This window comes from Ischnura elegans, chromosome 12, assembly GCF_921293095.1.
Source record: "Ischnura elegans chromosome 12, ioIscEleg1.1, whole genome shotgun sequence".
Taxonomy (NCBI): Eukaryota; Metazoa; Arthropoda; class Insecta; order Odonata; family Coenagrionidae; genus Ischnura; species Ischnura elegans.
In genome coordinates, this window is record NC_060257.1 from 82,256,193 (window position 1) to 82,279,020 (window position 22,828).

The following is a 22,828-nucleotide window of genomic DNA, read 5'->3' on the forward strand; positions in this document are numbered from 1 at the left end:
CCCAATTTTATTGGATACCTCGTGTAATTGCGTAATTCGTTTAAGCGAAGAGATACTGCTATCAGTGGCTTGTTTGCCACAGATTAGTTATTCACATAGGGATCTGTAGCAATAATGGAAGAGGGAGATGTTCATTGCTGTAATTTCATTAATTTTTGTTTTCCACAAATTATGGCGAACTTTTACGGAGTAATGAATTGAAGTTCCGGATGGGGCCAAAACAAATTCGGACGATCCGGAGAAAATTACCTCGAACTTCGCAGTTTTAATTCAGAAATTTTATGAATTCATAGTCCTCAAGCGAAGAAATTCTTCATCATCTTTATAATCACTTCCATACGATTCGTCTGAGAGAATAAATCAAGATATATGACTTGATTTGAAAGTACCGCCGGAATCCCCAACTTCCATGGTTCTTTGGGTGCTTTGGGCTCTTTGGGAGTATGCGCAGGACTTTCTTGCGTTGAAGTGGTTGAAGTTATCGAATTGACGTCCGTTTGGCACAGGATCAGCTACGTTAGGCATTTGGTTAGATTTCTTATATATAGCCCAAACTTGTATAATGGCTTCAGATGGTGGAGGTGTGTCTAAAACCGGAGACAATCCGGTTGATAGCATTGAAACTCTAACGAAAGAGGCGGAAACGTTAAAGGCTAAGCTGGAAGAGGAAAGGCAGAAGTTGAACGACGTCCCTTGTAAGTGCTGAAGAAATTGCATCCTCACAATATATTTTAGCTTACAATTTTCATCCAAATATTTTTTAACTTGCAGTGTCACTGTTTGTTTAATTAGGTTAATAGTATCTGGTCAGAATATGACGAGACATCCGAAATTCATCTCGTCTGTTTTTGTTAAAGACGTTCTTTTTTAAAGATTAGAAGCTTTGGACTCATGTTTACTTGTAGATGGTTATGCATGATATTAGTTATTGATTTCTTCGCACTTTTCGGAAAGAATCAAGTGGTAGTGATGAAATATGATCGTAGACTGGTCTTGCTTGCTCATTGCTCAAAACCCTTGTCTTGGAAGAGTAGTGCCCTCATGAAACTGCATGAAATAAGGATGACACTTCGGAGTACCTTTATGACCTTTTCATTTCTGTCATCATTCGTATTTATGTTATAAATCAAACTAAGAATGCGAACTTTTGTACCCACTATAGTATCGACAGTTGCTGACAGACTGGAAGGCATTGCTACACTAAACATAAAACCTCGAAGAATACTGAAAGGGCATCAGGCTAAAGTCCTTTGCTCAGATTGGTCTCAAGATAAAAGGCATATAGTTTCATCGTCCCAGGTAAACATTTTTACTGGTCCTCTGAAATAATTTTGGCATATTATCTGTAACGGGGTATTTTTAATCCTGTGCCTTAATTTATGGAATTTGCACTGTAAAACGACTGGCCTTAAGGAACCGGAAGAAGTTCCAGAAAAACAATGGACAGTCAAGATTAGCTGGCAGATGCATGAACAGAGTGTGACACTATTGACATGTTCATAGCTCCTACATATCATTATGGCATGAGTGATGATCCACCCAGGCTCACATTACTGAAGAAATATGAAATGTATACCCACTGCTTACACGTGTAATGTGACCTTGTGGAACTATACACCACTTAGTTTTATCTGAGTGATGATAAGGATAGAAATAAAAAAAATGTTCCTTTTTGTCAATTAATGTATAAGTGGATTAGATTTTGAGAACGAAATGCCTCCCAAAGGTATCAAACATTTCTCAAATGAATAATTATCTTAAGTATATGAGCTGACTTGATGGAAGAAAGAGTTGATGGTAAAAATGAACTTTGTTAAATTCACCTCGTAATTTTTCTGAAGTAACCCCTGGTTTTGACCTGCTCAGCTCATTTTCAAGAGGATATACATACTTCATTTTATGTTCACTTGAGAAGTAAACTGTTGCTCAACGTAGCTAAGGGGGGTTCAGCCATTTCACTACAGCTTGCTCTCCAGAAAGCTAATTGCCGCATGCAGCAGAAAAGTGAGGGGCATAGTACCTACATGGGACATTACACTCTACTACTTCCGAGGAAAAGAGATTCTTATCTAAAAAAATTGACTCACTAATTGTCTGAGGATAAGATTGTCATTCCTGAAAAGAGTGAGGATATGGAAAAGGGAAAATTCATTCACGGTGCACTACAGGGAGAAAGAAAAGATATGCACACAGCAGCGAATGGGTTATAACTCCCTGAAATTTGTGGCAGAAACAAAGGGAACTGATGACTGAAAGTTGTGTTAACTTTCTCAATTAAAAAATGTGGAGAAAATCAATGGATCTATTGTCACTATTCTGAATCAGAACCTTCTTTGGGATAGTTATGTTGCTTGTTTCATTGCAGAGGGGAAAATACCATAGTGAAAGAATAGATTCACAATTTTAGCCAGAGGTAATGCCATCACTTGTGCGGAGATATTTTAAATGGGTTGCTGAATGGCATTGGGCCCTATTGAAGAGAAATTGCTAAGGGATTTAATGATGCCTAAAATTTCAGTGGAGAGAATGGGTGTCAAAAAGAAAGATTTGGGAAGGTTTCTACTATGAAGATGAATAGGGTAGTTTCCTTCATCAAAGAAAACGAAAGGCATTGATTGCGATTCGTTACCCACCATTAGTGTATTCATGATACACAAATTATTTGGTTTTTGAAATACCGGTTTAGACGAATGGCAAGGGTCAAACTTTATCCTCATTTGAAAAAGGCCAGATTGGCGCCCATGCGATTCAACTCCACGTGACGTCACAGGGATCTAGTTTCTACACGAGAGGATAGGAGTTATACATCGTCTGAGGTTACCAATGCATGCATGAGGCACAGAGCTCAGGGAAACATGTCTTAATAATCACCTATTAAAACTGGCTAAGGTCGGAAAGTTTTCTTCGTTTGATAAGGTATTAATAAACCTTTTTTAAGCCAAGCGCTACCATTCAGCAAGGTACTCAGCTACCCGCTGGCAGCCTGCGACGTATCAGCGCTAAGCCTCGCCTCAAGGTCACCTCACCGGGCGGGAGGGGGAACCAGAAATACGACGTACGGAGATGTTTCCCGGCATTCATACTTGAGCGTCGCGTTTTCGCGCGCTTGAAAATTTTCACTTTTCATTTAATCGCGAAAAATAGATATTGTCATTTATAAATCTAAAAGCGTGAAGTATGTACTCCAGGAGTAATAATCTTTTGATTAAGGGAAAAAAAAAAAATAATGGGAAACCACCCTATTGGAAACCTGTTGGCAGGGGATGAAATGTGACATAATAGAAGAAATCTGTAAGTACGTCTGATAATGTTTCGTTCGGAGTTCCCTGGGCATTTGTCTATTCCTGCCTTATTTTTCTTAAGCCACGCAGTTATTAAAATGTGTTATGCTTAATCATAATAACTGCAAAGGAATGTGTTGTGATGATGACAAAGATTCTCAGGAATAGCATCCACTTCTTGAGGGTAAAATTTAAAACTTTGAGTGAAAATTTTTAATCTTAATCCTTTCAAGGTAATATCAAGCTTCAAAGCGTATCATGAAGGTGTTCACAAAAGCTTTAAATTTCATTCTATCAATGAAATCCCTTTCCTGAAAACTTCCTGGTTTTGCCTCTGCTTGTCTGAACTGTGAAGGTTGAGACTGAGATGAGATCTGCGAGATGTCACCGAGTTTATTTTTAATATCATCAATATCAGTGGCGGATCCATGGATATGAACAGAGGGGGGTTGGGTGGAGGGTCTGGGGGGAGTGAGTAATCCCCCAACAGTAGTGGGGATCTGAACAATATTACCATTTTATCTAGTAGAAATGGGATATCCCAGGGGGGGGGGGGGCTGTAGCCCCACTCTGAATCTGCCATTGATCAATAATGTAGTTTCTTAATCAGTTCTTAATCAGTTCTTCTAGTTTTCAGCTCTTAAATTACCAGATCACTTTTGTTAACTTCAATTTTGCTTTTGTGAGGGTAAAAATATGCTTGTCTGAGGTATATCAGCTCTTCAAAGATCTCAATCAGGGCCTCGGGCCCAACTGTTGAAGAAGTATCATGAATCTGATTTGTCAAGTGGTGGTGTGCAAATTGTAATGGATCCCAATATTAGTTAAACCTCTTATAATCCTGGATCACTGGTGAAATTGGACTCTTCATGATATTGGTTGAATTATTTTCCACAGTCTATATTCATTCATTCATTCTATTCATTGGTTTATCCACCTATGAATATTTTTAGGAATTTATTTTGCAGAAAGTTTTGATTTTTTACCTAAAAGTGGCAAGAGCAGTCACTATGACTTAAGTTGACTCAAGGTGCTCCCCCAAATGTCATCATAGTTTTCACTTGGCACTGGGGGGGGGGGGGGGTGGCAAGGTGGGGGCCCTTACTGAGGGGTAATCTCCCAGCAGCTGTGGTGGTCCAGGTGGTTACAAAAAATTTTGAGAATAGGGTGGTTTCCTATTATTTTTTTATTGCCTTAATCGAAAGATTATTACTCCTGGAGTACGTATTTCGCGCTTTTAGATTTTTAAATGACGATATCTATTTTTTGCGATTAAATGAAAAGTGAAAAATTTCAAGCGCGCAAAAACGCTACGCGTATGTAGGAAAGTCCGTGCGACGCATTTCTGGTTCCCCCTCTCTCCTTGTGAAGTGACCTTGATCGAGGCTCTGAGCGCTGATAGGACGCAGGATGCTAGCGGATAGCTGAGTACCTTGCTGAATGGTAGCGCTTGGCTTAAAAAAGGTTTATTAATACCTTATCAAACGAAGAAAACTTTCCGACCTTAGCCAGTTTTAATAGGTGATTATTAAGACATGTTTCCCTGAGCTCTGTGCCTCATGCATGCATTGGTAACCTCAGACGATGTATAACTCCTATCCTCTCGTGTAGAAACTAGGTCCCTGTGACGTCACGCGGAGTGGAATCGCATGGGCGCCAATCTGGCCTTTTTCAAATAAGGATAAAATTTGACCCTTGCCATTCGTCTAAACCGGTATTTCAAAAACCAAATAATTTGTGTATTATGAATACACTAATGGTGGGTAACGAATCGCAATCAATGCCTATCGTTTTCTTTGATGAAGGAAACTACCCTATTTTGAGGCTTGTGACAACACTTATAGTCTGTATATTGTATTGTTAAGAGATTAAGTCGGCATGCGAAAGAGAGAGAGAAATAAACAGTTTCTGGGAAAGGTAACAACCTATGCTCTTTGTCCCTACCCTCCCTTTTCAATCCTCGCCGAGGAGGGTTATGCGGAAAGGGGCGTTTTATGACCACGCAAGGCCTTTAACGGTTTTTAACTGGTCCTTTCACTATTGTTTTTCCATTTTAATGTCACCATATACCGGGTGGATGTTTAACGGAAAAGAAAACGATAATTTTTTATTTTTGAATTCATTATTATTATGTAAAATTATGTATTTTCCGGGGGACCACCCCTTTATCTCCGTGTAAGGAGTGGCCCATCATGAGCCTGCAATCACCCCAAAGCGCCCTTGTTCAGTACGCAATCCGCATTGCTTAAAGTTACTCACGATATCTGATGTGCAATGGATCGTAGGATGGCAACCATTATGGTCCTCTTCGATTTGAACGAAGAATTTGACCGTGTCAACCATTCACTCCTGCAAAAATTGATGAACCTCAACTTTTCCTGTTCTGTTTTAAATTGCTCCCACTAATATCTTGGAAATCGAACTCAGGCAGTACATACTAGGAGCCAATAGCAACAGATCGACTTTGCTTGCTCCATTTGACTCACTTCATTTGCCTCTACACTAGTTTGGTGGTGAGGCGGATCGGGCACCCATCTTGTTGATTTGTCTGAAAAGATGCATTGTAGACGACTTCTGAAAGCAATACGCTTGAGTGGTTCGAAATAAAATTCGTGTGCATCTATAGTGTGTATGCCGTAAGTTGGCGCACGGGTCCGCAAAGTACCTGAGCCACGAGCAAAGGAGGGAAGGAAAGGACCAACACAGGTAGCTGGCGGGTCCGTTTGCCCCTCCTTTTCCTCCCCCCTGAAGGCAACTGGCACCTCTAATAGAATTATTAACTTTTTTTGCTTTCTCATAATATCTCAATCTAAAAAGCATATTTGTTAAGTATTGAAAAAAAGCTAAGAAGAATGATATAAAACATGAGGTATTTCGATCATAAATAACAAAATAGTCGAAAGTTAAAACAAAACACACAGTATAACGGTTAAAAAATAACTTTCGACCATTTCATTATTTATGATCGAAATACCTCATGTTTTATATCATTCTTCTTAGCTTTTTTAGTACCTCACAAATATGCTATTTAGATTGAGATATTATGGGAAAGTAAAAAAAGTTAATACTTCTATTAGAGGTGCTAGTTGCCTTCGTCGGGGGGAGGAAAGAGACGGGCGAACGGACCCACCAGCTACCTGTGTCGGTCCCATACAGTTTTTTTTGTCGGTCCTTTCCTCCCCTCCTTTGCTTGTGGCTCAAGTACTTCGCAGGCCCGTGCAGCAACTTACGGTATACAGAATACAAAGGGTTTCTTGGGGCTCTCTTCTCCTGTTTATTCGACAACTGAACAAAATTCCCATTTGATCTTTTGTAAATTTGATACCCCTAGGGGGGTGCAAAGCCCCTCTCTGGATCTGACTCTGATCGATACCAAAAACGTAATGGTTGAAAATTTTCAAAGAGAAGGAGAAGTTTAGGAGACAGTTTAAGCCGTGTAGCCAAATTAAAATTATTCCTTTTTATATTTTTCCTTTAATTCTGTGACCAACTATGGTAACATCAAGTTGCAAGTAAGTAAGAATCGATTAAATTTTTGAGTCAAATCCCTTTGTGAGTTGGCAAGATTTAGGGTACCACAAGTCACCCTTATAATAAAGTGGCAAAAAGAGGCACCCTGGTAAATACCCAGTGGGTTGGAGCCTTAAAATTCAGTGTAACACATGGCCTAGATTTATTTACCTTAAATTTTGTTTAGTTCTTGTATTTTTGTCAGAATAAATTTGAATTGACCTTGTATTCAGGGGCGCAGTTAGGAATTAAGGCTGGGAGAGGTTTAGGTGCAGCTAATTCCGGGGTGTGGGGGATATGGTATACTCACCAGGATAAGCAGTAGGTGCAAGATTAGTAAATTGCGGAATTATAACATAAATGGTTCAAAATGGTTAGTTTTACGGCTTTCTGAGGGATATTTTATTAATCCTTATGCTATTCTATTAGTAATATCAATCTAATTTAGTAAAATGGATTAAACTTAAAAATTTCTCTGAGCTCTAGGGGGGATTTTATCCCCCGAAACCCCCCCCTCGCTGCGCCACTGCTTGTATTGTTACCTGAGAGCACAAAGTTAGCATTATACCTAATCTAAAGCAAATGTAGACGCCTATATCTGGCATACAGCAAACCTAATGGTTTCCCGTGTACCAAATGTAAACGTCTACATATGGTCTACTCTAGAGGGGGCCAATGTCGCTCTTTTTTGGTCTACTGGTAACGTATTATTTAGGTCAAAGGTTATACCAAATGTAGGCATAAAATATTTTTTTTTTTTAATATCCGTATAGTACTGCTAATCTAGTAGTAATATGTGGCTTTTCAAGCTAAAATGAATTTATGGCAATTTTGATAACAACCAAACAAAGTTTCCTTGTGAACCGTATCCTGCAACATATGCAATTATGCTACCGAAGCACACATCGTGTATATTCAAGGTCTACATCAAACTTCCATTGATTAAGTTACCTGTAGACTCATAATAGACAGATTTTATATTCCTACAATTTTTCCTGTGCTCTCAGGGTTGTCATAGGGGCTTAGTATTTTTAGATAAAAAACGTCTAATAGGAATAAAATTTTGTGTCTCACAAAATTCTAACATACGCGGCTGACATTACTTTAGGTATTGTCTTTATATATAAGGAATTAGTTGAATATTGGACATAATATTATCATATAAGTGATAATAAACAAGATTTTTTATATTTACGTTGAATATGAGTTGTAAATAACCTTGGTGTTTTACACAACTAGATAGGCTTTAGTTAGAAATTTATATTTTAATGCTCTTACTCATATTTTTTCTGCCTCTTATTCAATTTTACATTTGCTTTGCATCATCATCTTCTTTAAAAACTGAGCCTATTTATCAGCACTCATTGCTCGTCTCTTTTACGACTTCTTTCTGTTTGAATTGTTTGCACCACCGTTAAGTTTATGGTGTGTTCCTTTAAGATCCTTTTTATTGCTCGGATATTGTAAGGTGTCTGATTCATCAAGTCCTTTGCTATCATCCTGATAGGCCTCTTGTTTTTAATTTTGACGTACACTTAATTACTCGAATAATCCTGGTATTATTAACTCTTAGAACAGCTCAGTGGTACGTCTTTAAAGTTTAAAACACCACTATAAGTGTTGTCTAACACTTAAATAATGTCTTGCGTGAGATTTATCTTAACCTCTTGCACTGAAATGATGAGTCTAGCTGCATGGATTTTCAATCCCAAATCACGCAATGAAGAGTCTAGCTTGTCATGAACTTTCGATGCCAAATGGCGCAGTGAGGAATGTAGCTTATCATCAGATTTTCATAACTTTAGCAGGGAACAATACATATAAATATTTTGAAAGTTTAATGTTGTTAAAACATCCATAATGTACGTAAAGAACTCTTTAATTTCATGAAGTACGATGCATTGGCAGTAGTAAAATGATTTCATACAAGTAGAGATAGCTGTGTTCTCAAATTATTCAACTAGATACAGTAGATTCCAGTTAATTGGGACTTCTGCACTTTGCCCCAATTAAGCCGCTGCTCCAATTAAGTGGAGAATACTCTGGGATATTCTTCTATTGGGTTCTGTTCTTCAAGATCTGCCCCAATTAAGCGGCTGCCCCAAGTAACCAGTGGACCCATTAAACGGAATCTACTGTACTTTAAAAATGAAATAATAATCACTTTTTATTTCACTGTTATACATTGATTATACAAACTACAAAATATGATTTCATTAACGACCATACCATTTGAAGAGAACCACAGAAAAAATAAACGGAGGATAGGAGCATGGTTTTCAGAAAAGAAATTGAAGTGGAAGGGTTTGAGTGAACTTGTAAATGAATACATATACCCTTCTTCCAATTGATCTTTTGCTTTGGAAATGATTTCCCTTCACTTCGATGCGAGCACCACACGTTTATCTCTCTTGCTTGGATGAATATTGGCAATGGAAAGAATAATTCGAAGCAAGGGTTAGCTAGCGACATATATGCCAATTTAGGGCTTATTCTCAAGAAGCCAACAAGTAAAAAAAATGTAAAACGTCTGAAATCAACAAATCTGAAGAAGATGGAACAGATTGCAAAAAATGGAGAAGGTGGCAGACTGGAAAAAATTTACTCTTTCTGTGTCTCGAACCCTGGTCTTTTAAAACAAAAATGCGGTACACTACCAAAAGGCCAAATCAGCCTTGAAACAATGGGCATAAATTTTTAATTAAATTCAACGTGACCCTATTTCTAAATTTTTTAATGCTTTTTTCTCTCAAACCCGGGCGTATATGGACAAAACCCTTCAAGAGTATTCCTATCTAAGTGTCTACTTTCAAATAAAGAAGTTTCATTTTCTTTCTTGACATCACTTACGCAAAGTCTCCTTGTCAGTCTGGTCTTGCCTAACAAGGTGTTGGTGGCTGAAGCCCACATTGTGGCACAGGAGCTCAAGGACGAGCTTTCTAAGCCGTTGTCTGTTAAAGAAGATGCCTTGGTAGTGTAACTGGTAGATTACCTGAATGGCAATCACGAGATCCAGATGCGAATCCTGCCCAGGCTAAATGATTTTTTTATGCCGAATTTCACCTCAAATGTTTCACCGTCAACTTTTCACTCCATGTTTGTTGCTGCATACTTTTTACATGCTGTGTATTATAAGTAAGCAATGTTCTGATTTACAATTTACTACTATGGGAACTAAGTTAACATGTAATTTTAAGTTTACTTAGTATATATATAACTGCTTAATATGTCTTCCATAACCTACGGATTTTAACAACTAAACTTCATCTTGAAAAATGAAAAAGAATAAACTTTGTGCTTTCACATGAATGTTGGAATGGTATTTGGAAGAGGCGACCGACAGCTGAGGTCATATGCGCCATGAGGGAAGGGTATGGAAGGAAGGGTGGAGAGAAACCCGGCGTCGGCATTAGCCTGCTCTTAACGAAAGGTGCCAAGGGGACCACGGCTTAACGTCCCATCCGACGGACGGAGTGTTGCGCTTGAAATGTCCTCCACTCAACACTCAAGCAGGGATCGGGCAGTCTCTAAAAATTCTCTGCCGCTGCCGGGATTTGAACCCGGGCCCACCAGGTGGGAAGCCAACACTCTAGCCACCACACCAACCCGAACCCCCACATGAATATTTATCCACACATTTACATGATCATGGTTTCAACATTGGACGTCATCATCAGGTGAACTCTACAGAAGTCCATCACATCCTTTTATTCCAGGCTAGGAGGGGGAGGGTGGAAGGTAGCTAGGTTGAACGGATTGGTCAACAGAAATGAGGGAGGGGGAAAGAACTTGGTCATACGGTAGAAAGAAGTTAGGGGGAGGAGGCTCCCTTTAGGGAGTGTATGGCAGGTGCAACTCTCACCTGAACCCCCCTGCCTGGTGTAAATTGATGTGATGGACCTCTGTAGAGTTCACCTGATGATGACGTCTAAAATTGAAACCATGGTCGTGTAAATGTGAGAATAAATATTAATGTAAAAGCACAAAGTTCTTCTTTTTCATTTTTCATAATGAATCGCTTTCACAAAGTTAACTCTCAAACTATCAATTTTAAAATTTATCTGTTTCATGATTTTTTAGTGTTTTATATTCCATTTGATGTTCCAGCCCTAAGACAAGTGAATACAATTATTATTGATTCTCAGGATGGAAAGATGATCATATGGGATGCTTTCACTACCAACAAGGAGCATGCAGTCACTATGCCTACCACCTGGGTGATGGCCTGTGCTTATGCTCCATCAGGGAATTTAGTTGCTTGTGGGTATGTCATCAAAGGCTTCTGAAGGCTTTGGAATTTACGGTTTTTGTTTTTTCATCTTCTTGGTTTCTTTCATTCTTATTTCTCTTTTTATGAGTAGTTTTAGTCGTGAATATTTTCCGTTACAATTATTTGTTTACACTCCTGTTGCATGCTCATTGTTTCTTATGTAGATGGCGGTGCATAATGATGCGGTTGGGGTATAATTTTTATGGTTATTATTTTTTTAGTGATGAGGTAACTCCTGTGGTAAGTGTTGCTTTATTTTTCCTGAATTTAGGTGTAAGATTAAAAATTATGCAAACTACTGATGCAATCTTAATGAAATTTCTTCATTAAAAATCCCATCTGGGGTTATGGAATGGTCACTCCTCGAGAATTAATATTTGGGAATTTGGATTCTTTGAAAGCATACATGTACTAAATGCTCTGGCCATTACTGAGATGAATGTGCTCTCAAAATTGCAAAATGTGAGTGGAAAATTGTGAGGTTGCGATGTTGTGCGAGATGGACCCTGCGTCTTGTTTGGTGCAAGCACAATTGGAGCATAGCCTAATTTCATTCGCATGATGATATGAACCGCGGAGAATTTGCCGTATTCACTAATTTGCACAGTGAATGATTTTCATTTGCATGATCATGCAAATGCCCATGTGCAAGATCATTTTTATATGTGTAATGGCCTTAAGTCATACTCTCTTTCACGTCAGGGTAAATGTTAACTTTTTCTTAAAGAACCATTCATTTCCCTCGTAATCTGTTTCTCTATTATGAACTCCTTCCCTATACCTTGGGTGTTGCATGCATTAGGTAGAGGTACTATCTTCTTTTGTGGTAGATGTTCTTTCCTCTCCTTGTCATGGTTTAAAAAAAGTGGTTTCCTCAACTACCGTGGATTCAGCAGATTTCCTGTTTCCATTACTTACTAATTTGTTGGCACTGTGGAGTTGGGCCATTGCATGTGGCAAATGTCCACCTTGATGGATCTTTTTTGAACTAATCTTGTCTAATGTATTCATAATATCTTTAACTGACCCATTTCATCTGCCCAACAACTAAGCATTAGTGTTGAAAAGGCTGATAAATCTTATCATGTAACATTAGAACAAAGATTTCTGTGGGGATAGTTTGATTTCAGCATTTTTCTCAGGTTTTCTTCTGCTTCAGTTGGCTTGTTGGACAACAGTTTTTGCTGGCTATCCTGCCAGAATCTTCAGGTCAAAGGTTTTGGCATGAGGTTTCTGCCTTGCTTAAACAGGTGGAGAAAAATTATAAAATTTTAACCCTGGATAGCTGATGCCAATAGGAACCAAAATTACTTTTGATGTTTAGGTTGTAAACGCACCATTTTTAAGCCACAGAAACTTTGAACCAAGCACTCCAATTAGCTGTGATTTCGCCTTGTTGCCAGATATCTTGGATACATCGCGATCTCCGGCAGTCGAAGTAATGAGTTGTCCAGTGCATCCAGCAGCAGGGCAAACTCACGGCTAATCAGAGTGCTTGGCTCAAAGTTACTGTAGTACAGTAAAACCTCTTTACATCGTAATGGAAGGGACCAAAATTTGGGCAATTTGATGTATGGAGGTTCACTATAGAGAGGTTTCAGTGATAGGTACCATTTTTTCATATCCTTGGGAAATGAAGGGCACTACTGTCTTTTAAACCCTAATATTTATGTGTTTAATCAAACATGCATGAATTAGTGAACATGTATTTATTACTAAATAATTACAGAAAGCAAACACTATCACATGATTTTTACCATGATTCAAGAGAAAACAATGTGATCTCTCTTAATTCAACAGTCACTTAAATTATTAGGATAGTTGGATACCTTTTTTCTTATTAACTGTTAGATGTGCTCTCATGTGGAACAAAATGGCCATAACCAATTTAACGTGAAAATTACAGCATATTAAAGGTGTATAAGAAAAAAATAAGGGTGAAACATTTATTGCTGGAAATGTCATTCCATGTATGTAATCGCGGCTGCATTAATAGTCTCTAGTTGCCTCAATACAATTTGCAGAGGTAGTTAGGCTGTCTCGGGGGTGTCTCCTTGGTATGATAAGTGGAGGTTTTACGAGATAAAGAGGTTCACTGCATAGAGTTAAAATATGCCTATAAATTTACATGTAAATCACTACAGAGAGGTAAAAATGCCTATAAATTTACATGTAAATCTGACGGGACCGTAGGGATGGTATGAAGTATGGAGGTTTATGATGTAAGGAGGTTTACTACATAGAAGTTTTACAGTATAAAAAATGGTGCGTTTTCGACATAAACATCATAATTAATTTTGGCTCCAATTGGCATCAGCTATTCATGGTTAAAGTTTCAAAACAAAATATTTCTCCACCCTGTATATTGTAGGCTGGCTGGGCATTGTTCTCTGGTTAGCCATCTCTTGGCTGAGTATTTTCCAGTTGCTGTGAAGGAGATATCTGTCCTCGCCATTGAAATTTAATAGTGTTTTTTTAAATATGTACCTATGACCTCCATGATTTGCCAGAGAAGTACCGTATAAGCTCGTGTAAGAGGCGCACCTTTTTCCCCAGATGTTGCAGCCGAAAATGGGGGTGCGCCTCTTACACAAACTTCTTATCTTCCCCCCTCCCCTTCACCGGTTGCAAGTTCAAGGGGAACTGAGTGGCCTTGGTTTTCAGCGTGAGTCAGTCATCTGAAACCCTGGGTCAAAATCAAGCAGCAGGAAGGGGAGTTTCTCCCTTAGTGACGTATTTTTAAAATGCTCCTGTTTGAATTTTTTGCAAGCATCGCGCCGTCACGTCGGTACCCCAGAGGTGAACATTGAAAAGATCGCGCGGGGTGATTCGCTCCGGAGCGCGCGCTAAATTTATTGCCGCGAGTGGGCATCCCGCGGCATTTATACTGCATATAGTAATATTGGTGTCAAAACCTGCGGTTGAAAACATTCGAACGAGTGTGCTCACTGTTGGACTTAATGGTGGATAGAAGAAATCGGAAATGCTTATAAGTGAAGAGCGCTGAAGGAGAGGTCGAGGGGAAGAGGGCTCCCTCCCCTTCGTATTTAAAGCTACGAGCGAAGGAGAAAGGGAAGAACACGTCCGATCTTGCATGTGACGTCGTTGCCTTTAAAGCGAAGGGGCGAAGGCGCAGCAATGTGATATACGCAGTTTGCGTTGCCTGAGTTTCCAGTCCGTCTCGTCTTGTTTGAATGCGCTTATGCTACGCTTGTTTCTTCCGAAATTGTGCTGTTTGGACTATGCTGAATATTAGTAGCCTTATTTTAGCTATAAATCTTTGTGTCAATCAATTAGAGCTCAAAAAACTTAAATGCTGTAAGATATACGTCGCGTTAGGTCTAATTCTTTTTAGAACCTCGTGCGTGTCATACAATTGCTGAAATATATCGAGATATCTTCGAGCTCAGAAGGTGACTCACGTAGCATTTGACCTCCAGAAACTCGGGGAATTGAACCTGGTAGACCGAAAAAGGTCAGTTGGTGGAATGGGGTAGGGATGAAACACGTTTCCATTGTTCCCCTGTAACTTGATATTTTCCTGTGGAGTCTCGGAAAGGAAAAAAACGGCAGAGGCATTAGCTGATGGAGAGCCGAGTGTAGTTCCGTTAGGCCCCTTGCACACACACCGATTTTGGACGGCCGGTAAAATATAAGCCGATATTTTACCGGCGAAGCGATGCTTGCACACACGCCGGATTTTTACCGGTCAAACGATACGTTGCTAAGTTTTTGAGCCGGCGCCGGCGATCCACAGTGACAATAGCCGGCAGCTAACCGGCATTTTGCCGGTGCCGGCGTGTGGTCGGTATGTGTGCAAGCTCCAATGCTCTCCCATTGTTCACCATTGGAATGTGGACGGCCGATATTTTACCGGCCGTCCAAAATCGGTGTGTGTGCAAGGGGCCTTAAATCTACGACGTGGTTATTAACCTACGGCGCTGAGATTGCCCCGATTGTTGTTCAATCTCTTGGGAAAGCTCATGCCATTTGCCTGTCGTGTTTTGCCTTAAAATTTTCCACGGCTGCAATTCTATTGCAATACTCCTGCGAGAGCTTTTAAACAAAATTGTTCGTGCGTAGGACAAGCAACGTAGAGCGATGGCGTATGCAAAGAGAGGATCGGAACTCTTTCTACTCCCTCTTATGCCGCCGCAGTTATCAAAATTTCCTTTTTCAAATAGTACTGAAAGAGGACATTTCGATAACTGTCGAAATTCCAGGCATACGTCTGCAACACCGCACGATAGGATAAAAAAAGTCGCAAAATTATTTTTCTTTATAGCTTCGATCCTCAAAATAGGGGTGCGCCTCTTACACGTGTGCGCCTCTTACACAAGCTTATACGGTATCTTTCCTCCCTCCCCCTCCTAGCCTGGTATAAAAGGATGTGGTCGTGTAAATAAATAATAAAAGGAAACCATGGCCGTGTAAATAAATATTCATGTGAACGCACAAAGTTCTTCTTTTTAATTTTAATAATAAATCTCTTTCATAAAGTTACAGCTCAAACAATCAAACTGCTTAAGAAAAATGTTGAAATTCGGTAATGGCCGTTGTGAGAGAAATACAAATGCACCTAAGTACACGTGGAAATGAAGAAGACCGAGGCACGAAGCGCACACATGCAAGGGTAATAGGCAAGTGACGAAATCATCCATTGCCAAGACCTACCCTTACAACCAGGGGTGGTGTGGCCAGATGGGCTGGTCAGCGATTGCTGGCCGAGAGCCCTGAGCTTAGGGGACCCCCACAACACTCACGTCTATCGTGATGCGTATATGAAAGGTGTAGTAAAAGAAAGACCCAGATTACTCGAACCAAAATATTTTTGCAATTATAAAATTCTACATTTTCATTGGTTGCTTTATTTACGACTTACTCTGCATGATAAGATTATATAAAAAAATAAAATAAAGGCGTCAGATGATAAAAGAACTTAATGCTTTTTTGAAAGGGTTTTTTTGAAAAGGCTATTTTTGAAGTTTTTATTTTATTTCAGCACGGTTTCATTCCATTTCTGGGCATGAAATGTCCTAAATTTTCCAAGGGAGGACCCCAGTGTTTTCCCAAGGGTAAGGGGGGCCTCATCATGAACCCCAGGCAAGGGCCCCCAATCATACCAGACCATATTTACAACTAGGGAAGAATTTCAGGCCTTGTGCTGTTGCTGTGTGATAAGACAGTAGATAGAAGGCAGGTAGTGGTGAATCACTCCTTTCTTGTTGTGGGAGTGTTAGTAACAATCACGAAGGGTTCATCAGTTTAACGCTCCACACAAAACAACCTTCCTCTACTGATCACAAGCATTTGGAGAGTTCCATAGCAAAATCCCAGGATTGCCTGCTGCACAGCGACATGATATTTTGCGAGAACTATTATTGGCCTAGTTTGGAAATGTAATTATCACTGCCACCTAAGTGATCATTAGGTGCTAGTTGGAAGAAATATGTGTGAAAGTTCAGGAAGCTTTTGAGCAAAAATTTGAAAGTGATGTTAGAAAAATTATTTCTTATTTTTAAGGATCACCGTTCCGTTATTTGTCCAATTAAACCTGATATTTTTGTCTGTAAAAGGTATTTTATCATTTAAAGGTAGTTTTTTGTTAGTTGATTGTGTGTCCAGCATTTTCTGTTGTTACAAAGCGTTCATTTCCATTTAAGGGGACTTGATAATAAGGTTACGGTGTATCCCTTGAGCCTTGAGGAAGATGTCTCCACCAAGAAGAAGACTGTTGGTACGCATACAAGCTACACGTCTTGTTGCACATTCCCTAATTCAGATCAGCAGGTAATTACACTTTTTCAAGGAATTATATGTTCTATGATCTAATTAAGTGGAGAATTGAGTAAATTAGCTAACATGCATGTTTGTGTATCTCTCTTCTCTCGAGAATCAAATTAATAGGAAAAGGAATAACAGTATTCTGCTCTATTTTTATTTACAATAATTATCCATTGTAGATACTGACGGGTAGTGGAGACTCAACTTGTGCCCTTTGGGATGTCGAATCTGGGCAGATGCTTCAAAGTTTTCATGGTCATAGTGGTGACGTGATGGCAGTAGATCTTGCTCCTTCAGAAACAGGCAACACATTTGTTTCTGGTGTAAGTACATACTGAATTTGCCACTTGAAAGCCTTTAGTTCAATTTTGGTACATAATTTCTTTTATCTGATTGGAAAATTGGAGAATACATACGTAAAAACATGTTTGAATGATTATACTGTAATTAAAATATTCATTTCCTGTCACATATGTGCTTCCTAAGTATTCCAAATTCTTGATTGTCGTGTGAAAATTCCACAGAGAAAATATTATTTTCCTTGATTGGGATTTGAACCCAGATCCCCCAGTATCCTGCTAGTGGTTTAGCGAGTTGAGCTACAGAGGCATCATTCTTCCCTTAAGAAATGATTGGACTACACCGGGCAAGGTGGTATGGACTGCTCAGCATGTGATGTGACAAGCAGTCCAAATCGTGCACACTTTGCCACAGCCGGAGAGCTAAGCCCGAACTTTGAACACACACTTTATCACTGTGGTTAGTCCGAGTATACTTCAAATAGTCAAGAACGAACACCTCTTAGTGTTCAAAGTTTGGACTTCGCTCTCCAGCTGTAATGCATTGCACACGACTTGGACAGCTTGTCACATCATATGCTCAGCAGTCCATGCCACCTTGCTCGGAGTTGCCCTCAAATTTCCACAGGGGAGAAAGACGCCTCAGTAGCTTAACGGACTAAAGCACTCGGCCAGAAGTTGAGGGATGAGGGTTCGAATCCCAATCAAGGTGAATGATTCATTTCTCTGTGGATTTTTCTCACAATTTGTGCATTGTGGGTGACTCCATTAAGTTATCACCGTGGCTAGTCCAGGTATACTTAAAATATTCTTGATTGTCTTTCAAATTCAATGCTTTTTATTTTAACTCTGTTCTTTAGATGTCTATTGAGGCAGCCTGTTGGGTAATGTGTAAATGTGTCATTGTTTTGTGGCTAAACATACTTATTTTTTAAACAATTAAATCTATGTTTTCATTCTTAGAGCTGTGATAAAATGGCATTGATATGGGATATGAGGACAGGCCAATGTGTACAATCATTTGAAGGCCATGAGTCGGATATTAACACCGTCAAGTTTTATCCCAGCGGGGATGCAATTGCCACTGGGTCTGATGATTCCACTGTAAGTAAAATATTATTTTTCTTGAGCGTATTCATTAAAAGTATTATCCTAATGTTCTTGTCTCTTAAAATTTTAGTGTAGACTTTTTGATCTTCGTGCTGATCGAGAAGTTGCCGTTTACACCAAAGAAAGCATAATATTTGGTGTTAACTCTGTAGATTTCTCTGTAAGCGGTAAGTATTGACTCGAAATGCTTTCTTTACTTAATTTTTGTGGAAGATTTTGCACTAGGTAGCCTATTTCCTTGTCGCATTATAAACTTATATCACTGTGATGAAGTTCACCGATTTATTGCCAGAAAGTCAATTTTTTTATTTAAAGAATTATTAAAATGCCATCTCACTTGAACTAGACTCAAAACATGATCCTCCAGTTCTCTGCATTTCACGTTTGTCATTTGAGATACTTAAATATACTATCGCACGTAGTCTGCTTTCTTTAAATTGTAATTTCCCCACTTAAAGGTATGCTTTTGTGATGGGTCACAACTTGCTATATTGTGATACTTTCTTTTAATGGTTTCTTTTTAACTTTTTCATCCCAAAATCTGATTATTTCATTTCATTTCTTAGTAAGTTTGTGCCCATTGACACTGAAATATGGAAAACCACATTTCATTCTCTGTGACTTGAGCTTAACTTTTACTGTTTCGAAAGTAATCTTACTGATTATATAATGCATGTTTACTTTCCTTTCACACTCTTTTGTGACTTAGAACATGAAAACCTATTGAATTACAGGTAGATTATTGTTTGCGGGGTATAACGACTATACGGTGAACGTTTGGGACACATTAAAGTGCGTGAGGGTGACTATGCTCTATGGCCATGAGAATAGGGTTTCATGCCTTAAAGTTTCACCCGATGGAACTGCTTTGTCAACTGGAAGCTGGGATTATACCTTGCGGGTATGTGCGAAAATGTGATTAGACGAAGTTGAATTACTTTCTCACTTGTACTGATTCGATCTTGTTTTTATTATTACAGGTGTGGGCTTAATTCAACTCTTGAAAATAACATCTCATGTTATGATGGGCAACAGAGTCTTTTCTTTGCCATGTGATTCTAAATATATATATATATTGCTGTTACTGTCTCTATACAAGTAGGGATGTGAAAAAGTACAAGACCAAAAATGGGAATATTATAAGTGTAAATAACCCAGTTGACGTGACTGTTTACATGGGATCAAACTGCCAAAGAAGAGAAAGATATATGTATGTTGGGTGTACATACTCTATGTATTCCAATTATGTATTAACTCAGCATTTAATTTACCTTGAAAAATGATGAATTTCAATCGACAACCTATCTAATCAGGGCTATATCACACAAGGGTGCTATGATTGTAGAGTGCCCTCAAAACAGCTTAATGAAGCTGCAGTTTCTTGTTTTTGCCCACGTATTGTTGCAATATGAGAATTAGATTTGATAGTTAGATGAAATTTATTTTTCCTATGATCAGTGGTAGAAGTTCACGTTGCACAACTTCCAATGCCTTATTTCAAGACACCAAAATCAAAATTTCATTGCATAACCTCACAGAACCAGTGGTCTTGCATTGAGTTGCTGGTTTGTACAATACTAGTCTAATTTGGGCATGCTTTGGTGATTTATGGTGCATTTAAGACCTAAATGTTTAATACCAAAGTTTTTGAATGTTTTATTAGTTTTAAGACTTTGACATGCAAATGTGAGCTGATATTTGGAGGTGTGAGTTGTGCTGATCTATTTCCCAGTAATGCGGCATGATGAGCCACAATTGGGGATTGCTTCATTAGTGCCATCTTCCCGACATGTACTGTAAGCATTGTACGTTGCTTCCAAGTTTTGAATCACTGTTGAAGTACTCTTGAGTGATGTACACATGCTCTAGTTCATATCATGAGGCTCATTGTAAGTACAAAAATGGAAGCAAATTTTTTCTTTTCTGACATTTAACGTTGGCATTCACTTTTCAATAGCCATTTCTGATCAAGTCATAGTTGCACAAGATGCACAATATAGAATTTTGATAGAGGACCTTTTTTGAATGATTGACATTAATTGTCATTAATGTATTTCCCAAATAGTTATCATTAACCATTGCATTTTTGTGTCCAAGTAGCAATACTATGTCTATATATTTGGGCTAAACTTACAAGATCTTTAATTTGCATCATTTTCTATGAGAATCCATTCCTTGAGCGTGTTATTTAACTATTTTCAGTTTTTCTGTAGTGTGCCCTCAAATTCAACATGAAGTTACAATTTTTTTCTCTCTTGATTCCTTAAAATACTTTGTGATCTCAATTGCTTTATTTTAAATGCTAATTTGCTGTTTTGTGAGGCCGTCATAAAGTTTAATCTACTTTGAAAATTGCTCCCCTTATTATTCATACATTGACATTCTAAAAATGGGCATACCCAGCAGGGGGCAGAAGCAAAATAGTAAATTTAGTTCAAAACGAAAGTTTTGATAATTTTTTTTTTTAATCTAAGAAAAGTGATATTAGTGGAAAACGTGATTAAAATAAAAATTTTTAATTTGAGCAAATAATTTTAAAAACTAATGAAATGCTGTTATAATTTTCTTGAAATATTGGTTTCCATAACCTTTTCTGTGCTACGACTTGAACGACCCCGGCTTGCCCCCTGCTAGTTTTGATCCTGGGTGCGCCCGTTATTCTAGATCACTGGTTTCCAACCTTTTTTCAACTGTAGGTCTCACTTCATATCAAGATCAATTTTAGTGCGTGTTCATGTTCCCCCCAATGCACGAATACATACGTATATGAAAATGTATGTAAGGCAGGGTCACATGGAGTAAAGCACCGCAGACCATACGTTGGGCACACCCAAGGATGCCGACTTACAAAATATATTGGGGGGCCCAAACTGGGGATCTTGCCCCAGGAAATTTTATAAGTAGTGAGTTTTAAGTTTTTTAAGCATTTTAGAATAGTCATACGATCAAAAATAGAACCCTGATTATTCGAATCTCGATATCTGGACACTCCAGGGAAAGGCGACAAGCCTGACACATTTTTTCCTCACACCCATAACGTATTTTTGAGGGGGCTCGGGCCCCCTCTGGCCCCATGGAGTCGGCGCCACTGGGCACACCTGTTCTAGATGAACATCTGCATGAAATACATTTCTGTTATCATATATGTTGTGCGTTTTTGCCCATGAATGAAAGGCATGCATTTAATGGTTAATTTGGAACTTGTTTGTGACTGTTTTTAAGTCCTCAAACCTAACTATGTATTCTTATTTATGTATAATTTATCTGGCGATGAAAATTTTATTGAAAATAGGCATTTATTGTAATTAAAAATACTGAATTACTGTTGTTTCGTAATAATTCATTACTGATCAGCAAAAATGGATGATCTGTTGCATAGATTATGATTTTATAAAAATATATGATGTCATTGCTTGCATAAAAAATGGCTCTTTTGAGTGAATGATCATTCTCATCAGTTCATATCACTATTAATTTATTCAAAAACAATTTTTTATGAATTCTTTTGTATAATAATTATAATGTGTGTTCCTCTCTAAATCTTGTGAATTCTTTCTTTCTCATCTTTCTGATAAAAATCGATCCCTCTGTTATGTCATTGATTGGTGTTTTCACGAGAGTAGGTGGTGACCCACGGAACACCGAAATATTTCTTAGAATAGGATGAAAATCATGAATTTAAGAGATTTATTCTGTGCTTAACCAAAAAATGGACGGATTAAAAGTTCTCCTCTGTGTTCCTATGATGAAAATGCAATAATGTTATGCATTTTGTATGAATATGCAATAATCTAATTCATATTTTCTTCCATCATCATCCTCTTGAATACCTATTACATAATAGACATCTCCTTACTTATTTCATCTTCTATATCCGTTTCATGACTTCAAATTCATTCACTATCTTTTATTGCTTTTGTTTTTTTTATGAACATCGGCAGCCTTATCTTCCCCCCCCCCCCAACACCATCCCATCGCAACCCAACAAACAATTTATCCTTAGGCTCACCAATTTTAAACGTAATTTCTTCCAAGCGGACACTCATGTCGAACTAAATGGTTGAGACTGTTTCACAAAGAAAGCAACTTTTTTTAAATTAATAATTTAACTTCTCAACGTTGTTTTGCAGAATATATGCCTCGAATCTTGTTATTCCTTAAATTTATGTTCTCAGTTCTTGCAGAGGTATGACTTTTGTCTCATTTTCAAGCTTAGCCTCTGCTTAAGACATTTATTATCAATTAAATTTATTTAATACCATTCCGTATTGTTGTCAGCATTTTAACTTTCCTCGAATACTCCTTCTCAGATTTGGCCAAAACTTTTATCTCTTAATCCTAACACATGTAGCTTCCAACTCCTTGAATAAATTTTAACGGCATCTTGTGAATACATTTTTTAAATACTTAAACATATTCATTATTTTCACGCACTTCTCAGCTCTCCAGTTAGATATGATTACCGCAGGTTTTTAAATGTAGTCGCTGTATCTACTTTTTGTTCCAGACCTGTAGCTTCGACAATAAACTACCAATTCCACCCATATGCATATTTTGTGTTGTTTGCAATATTT

General features: G+C 38.3%; 1 protein-coding gene across 1 annotated transcript; it reads left to right on the forward strand.

Moving 5' to 3' along the window:
• The first annotated feature begins 5 nt into the window (after positions 1–5).
• LOC124169761 (guanine nucleotide-binding protein subunit beta-5a) lies at positions 6–20,629 on the forward strand. The gene is made up of 9 exons (XM_046548473.1): positions 6–695; positions 1,163–1,299; positions 10,937–11,055; positions 16,725–16,851; positions 17,025–17,168; positions 18,108–18,248; positions 18,325–18,421; positions 18,989–19,155; positions 19,235–20,629. The coding sequence occupies exons 1-9, from the start codon at positions 563–565 to the stop codon at positions 19,244–19,246; spliced, it is 1,077 nt and encodes a 358-aa protein (XP_046404429.1). The 5' UTR covers positions 6–562; the 3' UTR covers positions 19,247–20,629.
• The last annotated feature ends 2,199 nt before the right edge of the window (positions 20,630–22,828 follow it).